Here is a 20,172-nt window from a genome sequence, read left to right as displayed (position 1 = left end):
TGTCAATGTTGCACTTAGAAGTGTATCTGGAAGTGCCCTACAGGGGATGTCAGATTGCAACTACTAGGAGCTGAAAGCCCATGCTGGTGCACTTGCATCACTTTCAAAATCGTGTGTGTAAAAATAGCCAAAAAATGGCTGAAAACTTAAAAATTAGAAGGTAACACCACAGAACCCTATGGTGATTCCACCTGGTGATATTCTCAAAAAAAAAAAGAGCTCTCAACCACTGAGTCAGCAGACAGTTGAGGCTTCAGGGAGACATACAGAGAGTAAATGAAATTTCTATGTAGAAACTAGGGAAATGGCTTTCCCCATACACTGAAGTAGTACAGGCTTGAGCTAGGTGTAATGCAGGCAACTGCTGGTGTGAGCTTCTTCAAACAACTCTGACCCACTTTGTCCCTTCTATGAACTTCAGCAGCCTCTGTTGTGTAAAGATTCTGCTAGTTGTGCTGAATCATTGTACCCAAGTGAAATGACTGGAGGTGGTTTGTTAATATATTACTTAAACTCCACTGACACTCCTGTTATCAGTTAATCATTGCTTACCATTCTCGTTTTTTTCCTAGTTTAGAACATATGTTAACTATATGAATCTTTCTAAGTATGTTTGCAGTGTTGGAGCCGTGTTGGTCCCAGGATATTGGAGTGCTCTGTGTAGCTTGAAAGCTTGTCTCTCTCTCCAACAGAAGCTGGTCCAATAAAAGATATTACCTCACCCATGTTGTCTCTCAAAATAAAAACTTAACTTGAATGTCAATAGCGCTTAGAGTTCAAAGAGAGACAACCAGAGTCCTAGACCCAGATCCTCAAGGGTCTTTAGGTGCTTAACTCCCTTTACGGGTCTGGGCCTTAGTGATTTCTGATCAAAAACACAATGGCTTCCTTCTCCTCCATAAAGGTACGGGCCTTTCTGATCCTTCAGCATCTCTCCCCTGTAACCACAAGAGATGCAGTCCTGCTTGGCCCCTTCTGGGAGAAGGCTCCTTTAGCCCAGGCCTTGCTGACTGAGAACCAGGGCCGCCGAGAGTGGGTTCGGGCCCCGGTGAAAAAAAATTTGGGGGCCCCCCAGCAAGGGCGGACCAGCTAAACAGGGCCGACGAGAGGGGGGGAAGCCGAGCCCCGGGCCCCTTTCTGGACCGCCGGGACCTGGTAATTTGTACCGGCTTCCCCTCCCTCTCGTCAGCCTTGCTGAGAACCCAAGGGAGGTGAAGTCTGAAGACCCTTTCCTTCTTCACCACTGCTCCTTTGGCACTGAGAGCTTTTGCTGTCTGTGGGGTGACCTGTGAGAAGATATCCAAGCTACAGTCTAAGACTCTTGATCTTATTAGCACAAGGTATCTTAAAAGCAGAGAGCAAATCATAGCAAAAGAGATTGTTTACATATCATATCTCGTATTATGCTTTCAATAAGCTAATCATGCCGTGGTACTTTTGCCTTGGTTACTTATTACTTATTTCCTGCATCTCTCCCAAGTCATGTCTTTGAAATCTGTGCTCAGTGTGAAGTTTATCATCATATCAGGGTGAGTGAGGTACATCAGCATGTCCACAAATCACAGTTTGATTAGGTGCACTGATTGAAGTAGATACAATAATAGTCTCCACTGGTGGGCATGTGCTAACTCCTGATCCCACTGAACTATTCGGCCCGTGGCTCATACTTAAACCCCAGTAGGATTCTCAGATGAGGCATCCACCCCCACCCCAACCCCCACCTTGCCTGCGGGGCCCATCCAGTAAGTGTACTCAGAATATGCTTAACCTGCACAAAAGACAGCCAAGGCAAGAGTGGGCAGGTGTGTGTCCCAGTCCCATTATACCAATGGTTAGGGCACTTACTTGGGATGAGAGAGACCTGGGTTTGAATCCCCCACCCTCTCTGGTGCAGAAATGTGAATCAGGTCTAGGTCTAACCACATTCTAGGTGGGTGCCCCGACTGCCAGGCTATTGGGTATTCTCAGGTGTCTCTTGCTCCTGTTAGAGCTGTTCCACTTTGTATAAACAATTACAGATTTCTTAGTTCAGGATCTTGAATCTGACTCTTCCAATCTGGTATGAGGGCCTCTCCATGGGCCACAGAGTCAGTCACTCTCTCACAGTGGCTTTTTGTGAGAATGGGCCGGGTTAGGCGCTAGCTCTGGGACAGGGTTCATGGTTGTGAATCCTCAGAGGTGGAAAGGCACCTTGCCCCCATCTGGAGTTTGATTGGTAGGGCTTATGCCTCTCCTCAGCATTTTTGTTGGTAAAATTTTGTTGGTCAGAGGTGTAAAAAACACCCCCCGACCGACAGAAATTTCACTGACAAAAGTGCTGGTGTGGCTAGCGCTATGTGGGCAGGGGAGATTCTTCTCTTACCTAGGGAAGTGGTGGAATCTCCAGCCTTAGAGGTTTTTAAGGCCCGGCTTGACAAAGCCCTGCCTGGGATGATTTAGTTGCGGTTGGTCCTGCTTTGAGCAGGAGGTTAGACCAGATGACCTCCTGAGGTCCCTTCCAACCCTGATATTCTATGATTCTGTGATTCTGCTGAGATAGCTAATGCAGCTCTTTGGGGGTGGTTTAATTACACAGGCAGGAGAGCAGCTACATGGGGGATCTTACAGCGGCACAGCAGTAGCGGTACAGTTGTGTTGCTGTAAGGTCCATAGTGTAGACTGCCTAGGTAGCTCTTAGCTCGGCTTGCTGGCTTCTGAGAATCCCTTTCTTTGGTCTCTAACACTTCCCATACAATGCCTGGGCACCTAGCTCAGGGCTGTGAATTCCACTGAGCACCTAGGATTGAGGCATTGTGATGCTCAGACCCTTTGTGGATCTAGCTCTAACTCCCTTAAAAGCTGTAACCCACTGTGCTACACCCTCCAGGCTCAGGTTTTCAAGGGGTTCCGAAATTCCAGCATGGAAATGTCCTCCCATGTTGCCCCTTTCAGACCTAGTGACTATGTGGGCAGCAGCATTCAGGATTGGCGCAAGAAGTGTGTTCTTCTCGCCTGTATCCCGCCTTAGTTGTATCCGTCACCACTGTCTTGCTGCGGATGAGGAAGAGTGTAATTTCCTCAAGGTTATTTCTGGTGAACGAGGCTAGTAGGTGTTTAACTGCTGTGTAGACCTACCCTGAGGTCCTTGAACCAACCCTGGCCCACACCAACCCTGCTATGAAATCCTGCGACCTCTCCACCAGAGTCTTTGTTAATAATGCTGACTCATTTTAGAATATGAAATGCTGATGGAGGTGTTGTGTTTGCATGTAACAAACTCCAGCGGCACTGCTGACATCGATCCAGTCTTGTTTAACATCCCCCCTTTCATCACAGTTTAAAGCATTGTGTGTTACGTAAAATATTTGCTGAGAAGGGTTTCTAGAGTTGAGAATTAATTGGGCTTAAAGGTCACAGAGACACAGCTGCAATCCCAGAGACTTCTGCCTTTAAATGCTGCTTGGAAGGTTTCTTGGGGAGAAAGTTGGGTTTTTTATTCCTAGCAGCACAACGGCAGCCATGTCAAGAAAGCAGGGAACCACTGGGCTGGCTCTTTTTCTCTCTTTGTGGAGTTTTGCTGAAGGTGGGAAACTGCTGGTTGTGCCTCAAGATGGGAGTCACTGGCTCAGCATGCGGGTGGTAGTGGAAATGCTTGGGAAAAGAGGGCACAATGTTGTTGTCGTAATCCCAGAAGTCACCTTGCTCATGGGAACATCAGACTATTACACAGTAAAAACATATCGAGTGCCTTACACACAGGAATCGTTGGATAAATTTTACCATTCAATAGGAGAGAACATTTTTGTTGACCTGCCGTTTCCAGAGAAAATGACCAGGGTCTTTGAAAACATATCGCAATTTACAACCATGTTCTCATCTGCCTGCAGGCATTTCTTATATAACAAAGAGTTGATTAAATACCTTGAGGACAGCAAATTTGATGCTGTCCTTATGGATCCTGTGTTGCCATGTGGACCAATAATTGCTGAATATCTCTCAGTTCCCTCCGTGTACTTCATGCGTGGACTTCCATGTGGCTTGGACTTCAAAGCCACTCAGTGTCCCAATCCTCTTTCTTATGTCCCGAGGATTTTCACATCCAATTCCGACCATATGACGTTTACCCAGCGCGTGAAGAACCTATTAGTCAATGCTGCAGAGAATTTACTTTGTTACCTGTTATATTCACAATATGAGAGCCTGGCTTCTGAGTTTCTTCAGAGAGAGGTAACGATCCTGGAACTGTTCAGCAAAGCATCCATTTGGCTGCTGAGATACAACTTTGTGTTTGAGTATTCCAGGCCAGTGATGCCCAACATGGTTTTCATAGGAGGCACCAACTGTGAACAGAAGAAACCATTATCCAAGGTTTGTAAGTTATTTTTAAAAAGTGAAAATATTACAAGATTATTCAATGGGTTTTTCTGTAGGCTCGATTATTATCCTGCATGAGATCCGACAGGGTCCCAGTGAAAAACATAATTTTTATGGCTTATTACATATGAGCCAAGGTCTTGATGACCTCACAAGCATTGACTCAAGTAATGACAAAGTGGAGGCGTGAGTGAGAAGGGATAGTCAGTGTCCTTAAATCAATTGTTATTGCCTCAGGACAATTTCTACAGCATGGAAGTAAAGGTCCTTTGAGGCCTTGATTGAAAATGGTTCTCTGACACACTTGCTGTAACCTATTACTCCTAGTGCATTGCTCCATCTTATGTAGCCTCTGGGGTGGGGCTTTGTACATTCTAGTCCAGTTGTGCGCTTCAGGTGGCGTAGTAAGAGTGGGGCTATTTTGATAAAAGACTCTTACAAGGAAGCAGCTGGGTCCCCATGGCACTGATTGTCACAGTGTCCAGTTTGCCTGCACCGTATCTTCATATCAGAAGAGGCAAAGGGTTGTATGGGATGAGTTAAAAGAGTAACTTTAACCCAGAATACCTGGGCTTTCCACTCTTTGTTTATAATTAGAGCGTTCTAGTCTTCTGCGCCCCCAGCTTCAGGTGCCTAATATCATCTCTGTCGTAATACAGTTTGGGTTTTTTGGTCTCCCCCTGACCCCTCTGGGATTTGCTTAGCTTGTGACATTTGCATTATGGGTTTTTAAACATGGTATATGGTGCTTTAGGTATCTGTGCAAAGGTTATGTGGAATTACCACAATGGGACTGGCTGTAGGGACTTCAAGCTGCCTGAGGGGCATTTAGTGACTCCCCCAGTGCTGCAAAACCAGCATATCTGTTTCTATGACACCTGCTTGGAGCTATGGACATGTCGTGGATGTAAGAGGAACATGCTGCATTCTGTTGACCCTTGGCTGCAAAAATAGCCCCCAGGGGATTGTTCCAGCCATAATAAGTGCTAGTGTAGACATAGCCTAATAAGCCATTTCTGAGATAGGAGCCAGAGGCAATGAAGATCATTTCTAGGAAACACAAATACCTCATTTTTGAAGCACACTCATTTTGTTTCTGACTTCTGAAAAAGCAACCAGCTGAGCACAGGCTCACACTTGTGACATTTTAAAGTGTATTTCATTTGGGCAATGATTGGGGATGTGTGTCATGATCAACACTGGAATATAACTATGGTGAGACTAGGTTCACTCCATAATGAGAATATGCGCCACTCTCAAACTGAAATCCTGGAGTTCCTCCCTAGGGGGGGTCACAGCTGTGTCCTAATGACAGAATCGGTAAGAGGGAGTGTAATACAAACAGTCAGGATGATACTAATAACCAGATAACAAAGTGAGCAGCATTTGTGGGCCAAAAAAACACCCTTATCATTGGTTGGATCATTGCCAAGATACTCCACCATGAGCTGAGTTTGACCGAGCATGGGGTAGACAGCAAGCAGTGAACAAGTCAATCTTAATGATTTTCAATATCTTTTTGTTTAAAGCAGGAGCAGAAAGCACAAAAACAACACCTTGGGCAGCGGTACAGCTTCTTTGTGCATCTGTTGTCCAATTGAACTGCACAGTCACCTCAGGGAGTGGATAATTAGAGTTGGGTGACAGTTTTAGGATGAATAGTTTATTCACCGACAAATGAAATTTGGTGAATTTGGATTGAAATCTGCGAATAGTTTCAAACAAACAAAAAAGGGGGGGAATTCAGGAAAAAAAGTTGAATTTTTCATTTCAATTTTTCATTTCAAAATGCTTCATTTTGAAGTTTAGCTAGATTTATTTAAAACAAACAAAGGTAAAAAAACCACCTGGAAACAAAAAAACAAAAATAAATTGTGTGCTCAGTTCTATGCATAATTAACCATAAGTTAATAACCTCATGAATTGTTGGCAAAGTATTCTCTTACATTCTCAATTCTAGTAGATCTTGGAATGAAACATCCCACACCAGCATCTTAATGTTGAAGTAATGCACAAACCCAGGAAACCAACATTTCCCTACATTGTTCCAGTTTTTTCTGATCCTTTGTTGTCCAGTCAGATTCCATAACCAACCTTTAACCAGCTAAAAGTTAAAAATTGCCTCACTCATGCTCCTGTAAACATCCAGTTCATTGGAAAGCAAACATTAATTTAAGAACTGAAGGAATAAGGGTTGGAAGGCCAGTAGTAAAACAATTCCTGTGTTGCCTGCAATAGTTGAGCATGCATCTAAAACCTGACTGACTGACTGACTGCAGCACAAGTCTTCTTTATCTAGTGAGATGGCTTCTCTGTTTCAAGGGGTTTGTCACCTACCTGCCTGGCTTCTACTTTTTCTGCCCATCTGGAGCCTTTCTGACGGGGAAAAGCTCTTGGTGATTCCCCTAGATGGCAGTCACTGGTTCAGCATGCATTCAGTAGTACATCAGCTTCGGCAGAAAGGACATGAAATAGTAGCAGTTGTGCCAGAAGTAAGTGTTCAAATACAGCCATCAGAGCATTATACAATGGAAATATACTCTGTGCCATACACCAAGGAATACTTGGAAGCAGAATTTAAAAGAGTGGGCCATCAAATATTTACACCTCAACCTTTCCTGGAAAAGTTCACTAAAACATTCGCAAGAATAGGAAATATTATGACACTCTTATTCAGTTCCTGCAAACAGCTTCTGTCCAACAAAGAGCTGATCACCTACCTCAAAGAAAGTGCATTTGATGCTGTCTTGATGGATCCTATGTTTCTATGTGGACAAATAGTAGCCGAAAATTTGTCCCTACCTTCTGTTTACTTCTCACGGGGAATTCCGTGCGGGCTAGAATTCCAGGCCACCCAGTGTCCAAACCCTGCTTCTTACATCCCCAAATTCTTCACCAGCTATACAGACCACATGACATTTCCCCAGCGTATGTGGAACATCTTAGTCAGCTCATCAGAGTTCTTGAGCTGTTCCCTTCTTTATTCATCCCATGAAGAACTGATCAGGGAGTTCCTTCAACAAGATGTGACAGTGCCAGAGCTTTTAAGTCATGCATCTATTTGGCTTTTGAGATATGACTTTGTGTTTGAGTATCCGAGGCCTGTGATGCCCAACATGGTTTTAATTGGAGGCATAAACTGTGGCCAGGAGAAACCATTATCTCAGGTTAGTTCTCTTTTTTTTTTACAATTAAAACTGGACTATCCTACTAGCACTCACTATTAGATAAAGCTTCTATTGGTTAAAACAAAATAAAAGTAAGGAAGTGACAGCATGGAAGGGCTTAGAAAAGCATGTTACATCTATTCCTCTCAGAGTCATACGTAGTTACTTGTATAATGAGAGATCCTCAGTTGTCCACAAAACCAGACATGGAAGGCTAGGGTTTTACTGTTTAGAATATTCTCATTTCATATATTTCTTCATGAGACTTGTGGGGTCACCCAGCGTACCAAATAATATTGGAACTTTGCATTAGAGTGGTACCTTTCATGAAGGTATTTCTAAGAGTAGGACAGACATTAATTAAGTGACAGCACTCATACAAGGTAGGTGGGTACTAGCCTCATTTTGACAGACTAGCAACCTGACATTCAGAGATGAAGAACCATCCGCACATAAAGTAGTTGTATAGTCAGGCATGGAACTCAGAATACTGTTGGGGGACGAAGAATGAGATGGTTAAAAAATGTGCTTCACTCAGTAGATTGACAGGGCAACTTGTAACTATACACAATATTTAAGTGTAGACAAGGCCTTAGTTCCCTACATTCTCATGACAACATAATTTGGTATGTGATACTGCAGTGTTTGCTAATGAATGATCCAATCTAGCATACTTTGTATAGTCCTTGAAACTGGGGGGAGTTTGAGTACACAAGGAATGCAGGATTATATTGACAATCTATCCACACAGTCTATTCTGGCGTGTGAAGAATGGCATGAAGCAGAAAAATAAGGCAATAGAATTTAAAGTTGTGTGAGAATATGTAGGAAGATCAACACATTTACACAAGAGACTAGGCTAAAAGTAGCCTAAAAAGGCTAGATTGTTGTTAGAATATCATAGACAACAAACTGAAAGAAAACAGCAGAAATAAAAGTGACCACTACTGCAATAGTGGAATCATAGACAAATTGTTACATCAACAGGGGGGGTGCTGGGGGCGGAGGCAGTGTAGATACCAGAATGAGAATGAAGGATGTTTCATGACATTGATGCAGAATTTAGAGGTTGGTGCCTTGGAATTTAGGGATCGTTGCTGTGAAATTTGGTCCCATTATGGCACAGAGTAGACAAGAACCTGAATATAGCCCTGAAAATGTATCGACATCATTTAAATGTGTAGCCCAATAAATTGTGGTGGTTAGTTATAGCACTGTGTAACTGACAGCATTCACAATAAACAGCATTCTTTAGGTATCTAACACTAATGCCAAATCATCCTGAACTACTGATTGCTGAGTCCTGCTGATGGACTGAGAAAAAAAACTTTTTCTGAACCATTGCTTGTGAGGGGAAGTCCCCTGAGGAAAGTGGTCTTTGCTGGCAGGAAAACAGATCCTGGTCTAGCAAAGCACTTAAACATAGGAGTAACTTTAGCGTAAGCAGTCCCCGTGAAGTCAATGAAATTATGCGCATGCCTGAAGCAGCATTCATTCTTAGCTGTTCTGCTGGATCAGGGCTTAGGAAGGAATCTCAGCAGCCTATCACTGGCCAGCCTATTTGTGCACAGAAGTGCACTTGTTTGTGTGGGCATCCGGGCCTGATTCCAACAGTCTGGAGATTATACTGAATTTAGTTTGCAATGTCTAAGAAGATCACTAAATACGTGCTATAGAGAATGTGGCTTTGGATGGGCCCCTTATGCCAAGTCATGCACTGAAATTGTTTGCCTGTGTCCCAGTGTCCGGACTGCTGACATCAGCAAATCGTTTGCCCTCCTGTTCAGGATCCAGTCTGTAACAAAGGTCATTGTGGTTTAACCAGTCAGCAAAACGTATAATAAACCTGTCACACAAGAATGAAGACAGCCAATCCTGATGGTCCCTTAGAACCCAGGGATTAATTGGTCAACAGCACGACTCACAAAGAGCCTGACAGTTGTATGAGCTTATTTAACAAGTTTGCCTTTCACACCCCATGTTGTTTAAAGATTCATCAGTGGCCCCTGGAAAACTTTTGAAAGGGGTCTGAATTTAAATTAATATTCTGGCATTCTCTCTTCCCCAGGCTTTAAGGAAAACATATTGGTAAGAAATAGGACATTTATTCCTTATTGGTTCACTTGCCCTTTCAGTTAGCTTTTCACTTATTTATATCATCACAGTTAGTTGCTGATTCCTATTTAGCCCTTTCTGTGTGGTACGGGTCTCAAAATCTTCCACCTGTCCATGTGTAGGCAACTGTGAAAGATTTTTTTTTTATTTAAAAGAAAAGAAAGTTACAGGATTTTCAATGTTCTCAAGATCCAGACAGAACTGATAAGTCAAGAATTTAAAGGTGCCTCTTTTTTCAGGCCATTGTTTACATCATTAAGCTTTAAAAACACCAACTATGTTTCCACAACTGTGTGATCTGAAAAGAGAAACATCAGACCTAAGCCTGAATTTCCTGTCACCTCTGGTGTGTCAAAAGAAAACAATGCATGTAGCTGCTTTTGGGTGCCAGGAAATATATGACCATGGTTTAATCGATCTATTTGGTTTGCATTGCATCTTCCTTTACTTTACTTTCATATATTTTATTTATTTAGTACACTGCACCTTTAATTATTTCCATACGGAGTCTTGATTTATGCCCCAATCCTGCAAACACTTGAATGCAAAAATCTTTACTCTTGGGAGCTGTCCCATAGGATTCAACAGGACAATCACATGCATATGTTTTTTCACATGCATGCATGTTTATAGGATCAGACCCATACTGAATTATTTGGCCTTTTAACATTATTTCCTTTCCAGGCTAGTCAAGATGAGATCCCTTTGATTGCAAAGCACCAGAATTATGGCCCTGTGACATGGATTAGAATGAAAAGCATTGACTGGAGGTTTCTTTGTATTTGCAGGAATTTGAAAGCATTGTGAATGCCTCTGGGGAACACGGCTTTGTGGTCTTCTCCTTGGGCTCAATGGTCTCTGAGATTCCCATGAAGAAAGCCAAGCAGATTGCTGAAGCCTTTGGAACAATACCTCAGACAGTAAGACGAAAAGAATCTTTCTAGAACAGCTGTTGAATAATGTGTTGGAATATAGTCACTGGTTACGATTCTGTATTATTTGATTTATTTTTTTTACTTATAAATGTGTGGTATAACACTTAACACAACAAATAGCTTCAATAACCAAAAACCTGCTCCATCCCTTCTAATGTCAAAACAAAACCCCATCTCTGCTGCTCAGCGCAAACCTTGACGAAACAGATTTTGTCCATCATGGGCTTATCTGCTCTGCTGTACAGCACAGTTTACAGGAAGAAGCAACAGCAGAAGAATTGTAAGAGGCAAGTGCTTAATATTAATGCTGCATTTATTATTTCCCAAAGGTTCTTTGGAGGTACACTGGAGAAACACCCCCCAACCTTGCAAACAACACAAAGCTAATCAAATGGCTGCCACAGAACGATCTACTTGGTAAGTCTGGGCAGGAGAGGCAACAATTAAGTAGGTTTCTTTTAATTTGATAATGCTCTAAGGGAATAGTCATAAATACCATAGGTTTGTAGATTCCAAGGCCAGAAGGGCCTCTCTATAATACATCAAAGGGATAAATACCACAGAGGGTGTGGAGTTATTCAAGTTAAGCACTAATGCTGCTGGCACAAGAACAGATGGCTATAAACTGGTCATCAACAAAGTTAAGGCTTGAAATTAGACAAAATTTTCTAACCATCCGAGAAGTGAAAATCTGGAACAGCCTTCCATAGGGAGCAGCAGAGACAAAAACCTAACTGGTTTCAAGACTGATCTTGATAAGTGTATGGAGAGGATGGTGTGATAAGATTGCCTAAAAAGCCATTTGGCCCATCTGCGACTGCTGTTAGCAAATATCCCCAATGGCCGGTGATGGAACACTAGAAGGGGAGGACTCTGAGTTACTACAGAGAATTTTTTCCCAGGTGTCTGACTGGTGGGTCTTGCCCACATGCTCAGGGTCTAACTGATGGCCATATTTGAGGTCCAGAAGGAATTTCTCCCCAGATCAGATTGGCAGGGAACCTAGGATTTTTTTGCCTTCCTCTGTAGCATGGGGCAAAACTTTAAACTAGAGTTAATGATGGATTCTCTGTAATTTGAATTCTTTACATAATGATTTGAGGACTTCAGTAACTCAGCCAGAAGTTATGGGTGTGTTACAGGAGAGGCCGGGTGAGATTCCGTGGCCTGTGATGTGAAGGAGGTCAGACTAGATGATCATGATGGTCCTTTCTGGCCTTAAAGTCTATGAATAAGGGACCATTGTAATCAACTAGTCTGACCTCCTGTATAACATAGGACTTCCTTGGATTAATTCCTGTTTGAAACCACAGCAAATGTTTTAGAAAAACCTCCAGTCTTGATTTTAAAATTGCCAGTGACATAGAATCCCCTACAACAGAGGCGATGCGTGGGGGGGCACGCAGGATCATATGCCCCCCCACATTTGCGGCTTGGCTTGAGCACACGGACTGAGCATGCTCAGTAACACTGCTGAAGCTGGCTGCCTTCACTCTGCCCCCCCACTCTCAGCAGGTACAGGTCGTCTGCACACAGGGTTAGGTTCCACTGGTTAATTATCCTCACTGCTAAAAATGTGTGCCTTATTTCTATTCTAAATTTGACTAGCTTCATCTTCCAGCCATTACCTCTTGTTATACCTTTGTCTGCTAGATTATGAAATTCACATGGTAACTGCTGTACACAGAGTTTATTAGATCAGCGGTTCTCAACCGGGGGTCCGTGTCCCCTAGGGGTTCATGAGCCCTTTCAGGGGGGCTGTGGGACCCCGCGACTGAAATCCCGAGCACTGGCTGCCTATCCCCCCACTGCAGTGCCAGAGCGGGGCACTCCAGGGGGCAGCTCCATCCCCCCTCTTCTCGCCCCCGAGGTCCCATCCCCTGGCCAGGTCGGACGTGGGCAGCTGGAGTCAGGCACTGCGGGCAGCTGCTGCTCTGGCTGATGTCATGGAGCAGGCAGCCACGGTATTTCCCCCATCTGCTGCTGCTGCTGGTGCCCAGGGTTGTGGCTGTCCTCAGCTCACACAGCAGATAAGAGCCGCCCAGGTAAGGTGACCCCACTCTGTGGCTGACAGAGCCCTTGGGGAGCAGCGACCACAGGGGAGTCCTCCTAGCACACAGTCCCTAGCTACCCCCGCCTACATCCTGAGCTACCCCCTATACCCATACAGCCCCTAGTAACCCCAGCTGCACCATTAGCTACCTCCCTGCCTGCACACAACCCCTAGCTACCACCTGCCTTGCAGCCTGAGCTACCCCTCTGGCCGCACACACAGCCCTGGCTACCCCTTCCCTGCACCCTGAGCTACACCCTGTCTACACACAGCCCCTAGCTGCCCCCTGAGCAGTTTTCAAACTTTTTCAGCTGAACCCCCACCACACACACAACCCAGATAGGCTGAGTGGCCTGCTGAGGTGAGTCGGGGGTGGAGGTGGTGCTGCCTCCATGGACCCTGCTGTGCAGAGCTGGCCCAAGCCCTGCCAGCTCCTGCCCCCACCCTAAAATAGAAGTCCCACCCCCGACCCGAAGCCCCAAGTCCCTTTCCCCCCTGGGCCCTGTTCGGGGGGGGGGGGGGGGAGCTCAGAAAAAGATCGAGAACTCCTGTATTAGATCTTTTCTAGGGATGCACTTATTGGTTCTGTAAAAATAAGAACTCACCCTTATGTCGGAGCCATTCCCAGACCTTAGTTAGGGAAATCACCCCCTTCCTCAGCTCAAATACACTCTTCTCCCTGGTGATCTCATTAAATCCCACAGTCTCACTGGAACCAGTGTCCTATTTGATGCAGCTCCCATGTTCTCTTGGACTTCCCCAGATGTCCACAGTCCCTGCTAGAACATGGCTGACAGGTGAATCACCAAGACCTACCAAATTCAAACCAGATAATGCACTGGGTCCAAGAGAGAGACTGCAGACCTCTCAACGGGATCCAGAATGGGGAGGGGTCTGCTTGATGTCAGAGCTTATGGGGAGTCCCATGAGAGGTCTGAGAACTGGGGAGAAGAAAGGGGAAATTACCAAAGTTTGTTAGAGATTGAGGGGAGAAGTAAGGATGACAGGACTTGTGGGAAGAGATAGGAATCTAGGGAAAGGAAAGATCTGACTGAGAATGGAAAGATTAGCTAAGGTTGAAGGATAAGGGTAAAATCCTGACCTCACAGAAGTCAATGGCAAAACTTTCATTGTTTTTAGTGGGGCCAGGATTTCACTCCAAGATCTCAAAAGTTTTACAGATGATTCAAAGCTTTGCAAAGATTATCCAAACCTAGCAGAACCTCTGAGACCTTTAAGGTCCACTCCATCACTGATAATTATAATTATAATCCTGAAGATTGTCCAGGAGCAATTCCCATGTGACCTGCACTCCAGTGTTGTCGTGTTCTATATTTATAACCACCGATGCCGTTGTACCGAAAGCACATCTAATAGTGTGCCTGCTGCAGCTTAAAGAATTAACCAGTAATGTCTGAGCAAGCAGTCTGCTACAGTAATACGTCTACCTCGCCCTCACAGCTCATCCCAAAGCCCGTGCCTTTATCACCCATGGAGGCTCACATGGAATCTATGAGGGGATATGCAATGGAGTGCCAATGGTTCTGATGCCATTATTTGGAGACCAGATGGACAATGCTAAGCGGATAGAGTCCCGGGGTGCGGGAGTGACGCTGAATGTACTTGAAATGACTTCTAAGGACCTATCGGATGCATTGAATGCAGTGATTAATGATAAAAGGTCAGTAACAGCAGATATAAATGTGTCATCTTCATTTTAGGGCTATTGAATATAATGCTGGCCCATTGGTTTCCAGTTAAATTGAACACTAAGCACTACCCTTGTCATATTACGATGTTCTGTATCACTCAGCAATCAGGATTTATACACCAATGTATTAGCATTAGGGGGCTAGTATTTTCCCCATTACTGCAGGACTTTGCTCGTCAGGGTCTCTAATTATAGGTATCTAGAAGGGGCTTGAGTATGCAAATGAGATGATGCAATGCTCAAGTGGGTGTGGCATATATACGGTGGAAGAAAACAATTTTTCAAGGTACGTCACATGATTAAAGCCAAAAGTGTCCAGCTTCTTGGAGAATGTGAAGACAGCAATAAAAATGTGGAGGTTTCCCCCTTTTTTCTCTTCTTTTCCAGGCAGGAAATGGACGTAAAGGGAGGGAAAAAGTCAAAAATCCAAACAAACTGAAAATTTTAAACAGAAATGTTTGTTCCAGATCACAAATTTTCATCAAAAAACCCAAGTGTTCCACTGAATGTTTTCAAACAAAAATGCTTTATTGGAATGTTTTTCCAGGGAGGTTGACCTGATTTCCTGACTTGCTGTAATGTACAGTGAATGTCAGCAAAATGCTGCAGAATGTCGACGATGGCTAAACATTAATGATTGTCCCGCCCATATCAGCATTACATCATCTCATTTGCATAGTCACTCCCATACATTGGCTTATATCGAGCAAAGCTATGGTTCTGTTGCGGAACATCCTTAAAGGATTACCTTATAATGGCCAACCTGTCATGTTTTATAGACATTAACTATAGCATTAATTTACTATATAGACCAGAGTTTTCTCAGTCAACTCATCTTTCTATCTGTTTGCAAGCAGCAGCATCAGGCACAATCAAACGCTGCTTGGCTGGGCACTACAAAGGAAATGCAGGTCAGCGATGTCTCTTGGCTTGCACAGCAGCTGAGATGGAACATGTACAGAAAGGAACCAGGAAAGGATTTTGATCCACTCACTGCCAAGGGCCATGTGGAGTTGACTCATCCTGCCATGCTGGCTGTCTCACACAAGATTAGGTTACATTTAGAGTAGCTGTCTGGTAGACCAGGGTAAATGCGAATGAGCCTATTGACTTCAGTTTGAGGAGAACTTAACCTTTTTAAATAGTTTGTCTATAATTAAGCAGCCCACACTGGACTCTCAAGGCTTCCAAGAGACCCTGTCTATTTCTGCAAGTTCCGCCTCTTCACCTTTCACCTCTAAATTTATCTAACAGAGATTTATAGCGACTGTCTTGACTTCCTTTCCTCCAATTCTTCGCCAGTCTGGCTTCCACCCTCTCCGCTCAACTCAAGACTACCCTCCCCCAGGCCACTGAGGACTCCTTTCTGGCCAGATTTGGGCCCAATACTCCATCCTTATCCTCCTTGATTCTTCTGCTGTTTCAGTGCAATTACCTTCTACTGGACACTCTGCTCTCCTTGGGCTTTCTTGGAACTGGTCTCTCTTGGATATCTTAGTACATTATTGTAGCACCGAGACCCAGTTATGGGCCAGGACCTCCCTGAGCTAGGTGCTGTACAAACCCAGAACAGAAAGACGGTGTCTTGTCCCAATGAGCTTACAATACAAATATAAGACAAGAGACAGCAGGTAGATAGCAATGTGGGACACACAAGGAATAAATGTGACATTACTGGGCAGCGCAATAGGCAGTCTCCCAACTACCTAGCTATTCTAAGATTTGGTAGGCAACCCAATGAAGGGGAGTTTTAAGGAGTCTCCTCTGCCTCTCTCCCGCAGAATGCACAGAACTTGGTCCTTGGCCTTCTGTCAGGGTTCCCCCCAACTCTGAACTCTGGGTTACAGATGTGGGGACCCACATGAAAGACCCCCTAAGCTTATATTCTACCAGCTTAAGTTAAAACTTCCCCAAGGCACAAATTTCTTTCCTTGTCCTTGGATGGTATTGCTGCCACCACCAAATGATTTACACAAAAATTCAGGGAAGGGTCACTTGGAATCCCTATCCCCCCAAAATATCCCCCCAAACCCATTCACCCCCTTTCCTAGGGAGGCTTGAGAATTATATACCAACCAATTGCCTTAGAAATGTGAGTACAGACCAGACCCTTTGTCTTCAGGACACTAAAAATCAATCAGGTTCTTAAAAGAAGAACTTTATTTATAAGGAAAAAAATAAAAGAATCACACCTGCAAAATCATGATGGAAGGTAACTTTACAGGGTAATAAAAAGATTTAAAACACAGAGGATTCCCCTCTGGCTCAGCTTCACAGTTACAAAAACAGGAATAAAACTACCTCTGTAGCATAGGAAAACTCACAAGCCAAAACAAAAAAATAACCTAACGCATTTCCTTGCCCTACTTACAATTTTTGTAATTTTAGGTGATTATTCCAGGTATATTTTCAGGAGATGTTGTACCTGCTTGGTCTCTCCCTCCATCTGGAGGGGGAACAACAAAGAGAACAACAAACAAATTCTCCTCACCCCCCCCCCCCCCCCCAGATTTGAAAGTATTTTTTTTCTTCATTGGTTCTTCTAGTCAGACGCCAACTAGATTATTTGAACTGATTAACCCCTTACAGGTAAGGCAATTTAGTACAGCTGCCAAGGAGGGATTTTATGCTACTGCAATACATAAAGGTTGTTACCCTTCCCTCTATATTTATGACACCTTCTCTTCTACACCATGTCCCCGGATGCCCTTATCTGCTTGTATAGCTTCAGCTACCATCTCTCGGCTGATGATTTATAAATAGATTTCTCCGCCATGACTGGTCTCCTCCCCTGAAGTCCCACATTTCAGCCTGCCCTCTAGATACCTCTTCCCAGAGGTCTCGCTGAAGTTTAAGCTTAACATAGCAAAAACCAAGATCCTGATTTTTCTTCTTAAATCTTCTGTACTGCCCGCTTTCTTTGTCAATGTTAACACTGCCATCCTCAGTTCACAACCTGGATGCCACTTAAAATGTCTCTCTTTTCTTAAGAGGGTTTAAGAAAAAGATGGGGAATAAAACCCTCAGTGCATATGGCATGAGAAGAATGTTAACTGATGGATCTCTGTGGAATTTATTTCTGTGGATATAAATAATCCTCTAACTTTCTAAATAAAAAAAGTATTTAAAACATTTCATTTCTTTTCTTTGTAGCTATAAAGAAAATATCATGCGTCTCTCAGCCCTTCATCTCGACAGACCTATCCATCCCCTTGATCTCGCGGTGTATTGGGTCGAGTTTGTGATGAGACACAAGGGGGCCCAGCATTTGCGGCCTGCGGCCCACGATCTCAACTGGATCCAGTACCACTCTCTGGATGTCATTGCTTTTCTCATGGCTGTCGTGCTCGTTGCCACCTTCATCTCTCTGAAGTGCTGCCTGTTCTGCTGCCGGAAGTGTTTCTGTAAAAAAGGAAGAGTGAGCAAATCGAGCAAATCAAAGGCAGAGTAATGAAGGGGTTGGAGATGAGGCGCAGCTCCAGACCTTAGGGAATGTAGAGCTCTCCTGAGCACAGTTCCAGTAAAGTCATTTCTGGTGGTGAGCTCAGAAATTATTCAGAGCATATTCCCTTTAAATAGCAGCACCGTGTTTTGCTGTTGCATGTTTTGATTTTGTCTCCAATTAATTCAGAATATTTTTGAAAGCTTTGTTCAACGCTTGTTTGATTGTTAAAGATAATTCACACCATAATGCTATGGTGTAGTGCTCAGAATATTAATGGGACTCCTGGGTTCCATTTCCTGCTGTGTTGCTCACTCACTATCTGACTTGGGGAAAGGTTCTTCTCTGTGCCTCAGTTTTCTCATCTGTGCAATGGGGATAGCATTTCTACCTTGGTACTACTATGGTGCCCATCACTCTAGTGTGTGAGTGTCTGATGCATCGTATTTATAAAGCACTTCGAGATCTTTGGATGAAAGTTCTTACATAAGTGCCAAGTGGTGTTTTAAGTGAGGGATAGAATGCAGCCTGTTGATTAGAAATAGAGAATGCTATTTGTTCTGCCCAGGTCAATCTGTCATTGTCTGAACTGTGTTTCAGATACACTGAATGTGAACAAATTTTCCATTTGAAAGTATTATTGAGCCACCACCGCCCAATCAAGTTTCACCCCAGCTGGAGTACTGAACTTGGAGCACTGTAGTCAACCGATTTAATCTTTGTTCTTGATAGTCTGTTAAAAATAAACCAAACAAAAATCTGTACAAATAAACCCCAAATAATAAGAACAATAACAACAGTTCTCTTTTTTGATTTGAGACATATGGGCGTCATCACCTCTTCACATGCAGTAATCTTTGCACTGAGGACTAGCAGGACAGAAAAACTTGATGTGGTTGAGCACGACAGACCTACATCCTCAATTAAAACCATCTTAACATATAAAGAATAGCTCTTAGAGCTCCTGAAGTCCTCACCACAGAAAAAGCAGGAAAGACCAAGACAACGTAGTTCTGTGTGTGTTATGTTTCAAAGCATGCACAGAAAAATTAGTTAAAGCCATAAATCATCTTGCTGGAAGGCTGCAATGTAATAAGACTATTTCTTAGAATCTAGAACAATCACACGCAAGAACCCAAAAACAGAGAGAGAAAAAACAGACTGCTCCCTAAGGCAGCGAGTTACAACTTTCCCCACCTTGCCCCAGGCTAGCTCTTTCTTATTGCACGCTTCCCTACAGAGCCCCTGGCCTGCAAGCAGGACCAGGAAACCTCTGAGAATTTAAAGTTATAGATCACAATTTTAACATTTTTCAATACACCACACATATATATATTTGTGAGCTAGGATGCACAAAAAAAGCTTAACACTGCCCCTTCTATTCCAACCATCTCAACCCCCATTCATGAGATAACCTACAACAAGCAAGGGTTACATGCTCCCCATGAAAACGTCTACCAGCTACACCCACTGAGTTGTGCGGTCGTTGATGTTAAAGGTGTACACTATGCTCCAGGTAAATATTACCTCCATTATGGACGCTGGCTCCATTTCACCCCCCTGTGAGGGCAGAGCTACACCAACACATCACCTTCTAGACTTCATCCACCTGCCAGGCTATCAGACTCACTCTGTCTTTCCCATATTGCTCCTTCACACCTAGCAGTTTTAACCCTTTCCAATCACCACTTGCTAGGAGGTTATTGCCAGATCTGAGGACAGGAGGGTATTACAAACCCTGCCGTTACACCACAGCAGACATGACGACTTCTTAAAGTCCTCAGGGAAACAAATGCCAAAGTATGGGCCCAAGTGTCCAGCAAAGCACTTAGGTGTGTGCCTAAGTCTATTCCTATTCATCAAAGCAGGTGCTTAATTTAAGCAGGTGCTTAAGTCCCATTGAAGTCAATAGCAAAACTCCCATTTTCTTATCTTAAAGATGAACCTAGACTCAAAGAGACATGGAATCACCAATGTACGTGTTCTGAGTGTCAGCTACCGTTATACAGGAAAGCAGCACTGGCCAGTGATAATGTGGGTCAGAGTTGAGATTGTGTTTGATCTTTCAACTCAGTTTCATACATTTAAGGAAATGAAGTTTAACCTTCGCTCAGATTTTCCCGCCTTTCCACAGATCGTTGTGATGGTAACAAGGTTTCCCCCTTAGCTTAGTGCAATGTCTTTCCAGCCTTCACATCACCTCAAAGGGCACTCTGAAAGATGATGATGTAAAAACAGCACTTCTTACGCATCACCCCTGTTCCCTGTGCATAGTCAGTGCTCTGTGTGGTGCTCACGTTAGTGATGGAAATACATGTTACAGAGCCCCTCAGGAGCCAACAAGGCAAAGCGCGTGCAGGGCTGTATTCTGTTCCTTCTCGTGCAATGGCAATGGT

General features: G+C 43.8%; 1 protein-coding gene across 6 annotated transcripts in view; it reads left to right on the top strand.

Moving 5' to 3' along the window:
- The window catches only part of LOC112104765 (UDP-glucuronosyltransferase 1-6-like), a 106,325-nt gene extending 87,764 nt beyond the window's left edge, over positions 1 to 18,561 (top strand). For 3 of the 6 annotated variants that reach the window (XM_026653963.1, XM_024197288.3, XM_024197289.1), the window contains exons 2-5: positions 10,424 to 10,555; positions 10,900 to 10,987; positions 14,085 to 14,304; positions 17,488 to 18,561. In XM_026653963.1, coding sequence (XP_026509748.1) covers positions 10,424 to 10,555; positions 10,900 to 10,987; positions 14,085 to 14,304; positions 17,488 to 17,785 — 738 coding nt within the window. In that variant the 3' untranslated portion in view covers positions 17,786 to 18,561. Of the gene's footprint in view, positions 1 to 3,483; positions 4,348 to 6,410; positions 7,521 to 10,423; positions 10,556 to 10,899; positions 10,988 to 14,084; positions 14,305 to 17,487 lie in introns of those variants that run through there. The other 3 variants (XM_026653964.1, XM_026653965.1, XM_024197287.1) reach the window with 3 other exon arrangements.
- The last annotated feature ends 1,611 nt before the right edge of the window (positions 18,562 to 20,172 follow it).

The sequence above is a fragment of the Terrapene carolina genome, unplaced genomic scaffold, assembly GCF_002925995.2.
Source record: "Terrapene carolina triunguis isolate 2854851 unplaced genomic scaffold, T_m_triunguis-2.0 Scaffold173, whole genome shotgun sequence".
NCBI classification, from domain to species: Eukaryota; Metazoa; Chordata; order Testudines; family Emydidae; genus Terrapene; species Terrapene triunguis.
The sequence above is the reverse complement of the archived record's forward strand: the minus strand, read 5'-3'. Positions and strand labels throughout refer to the sequence as shown.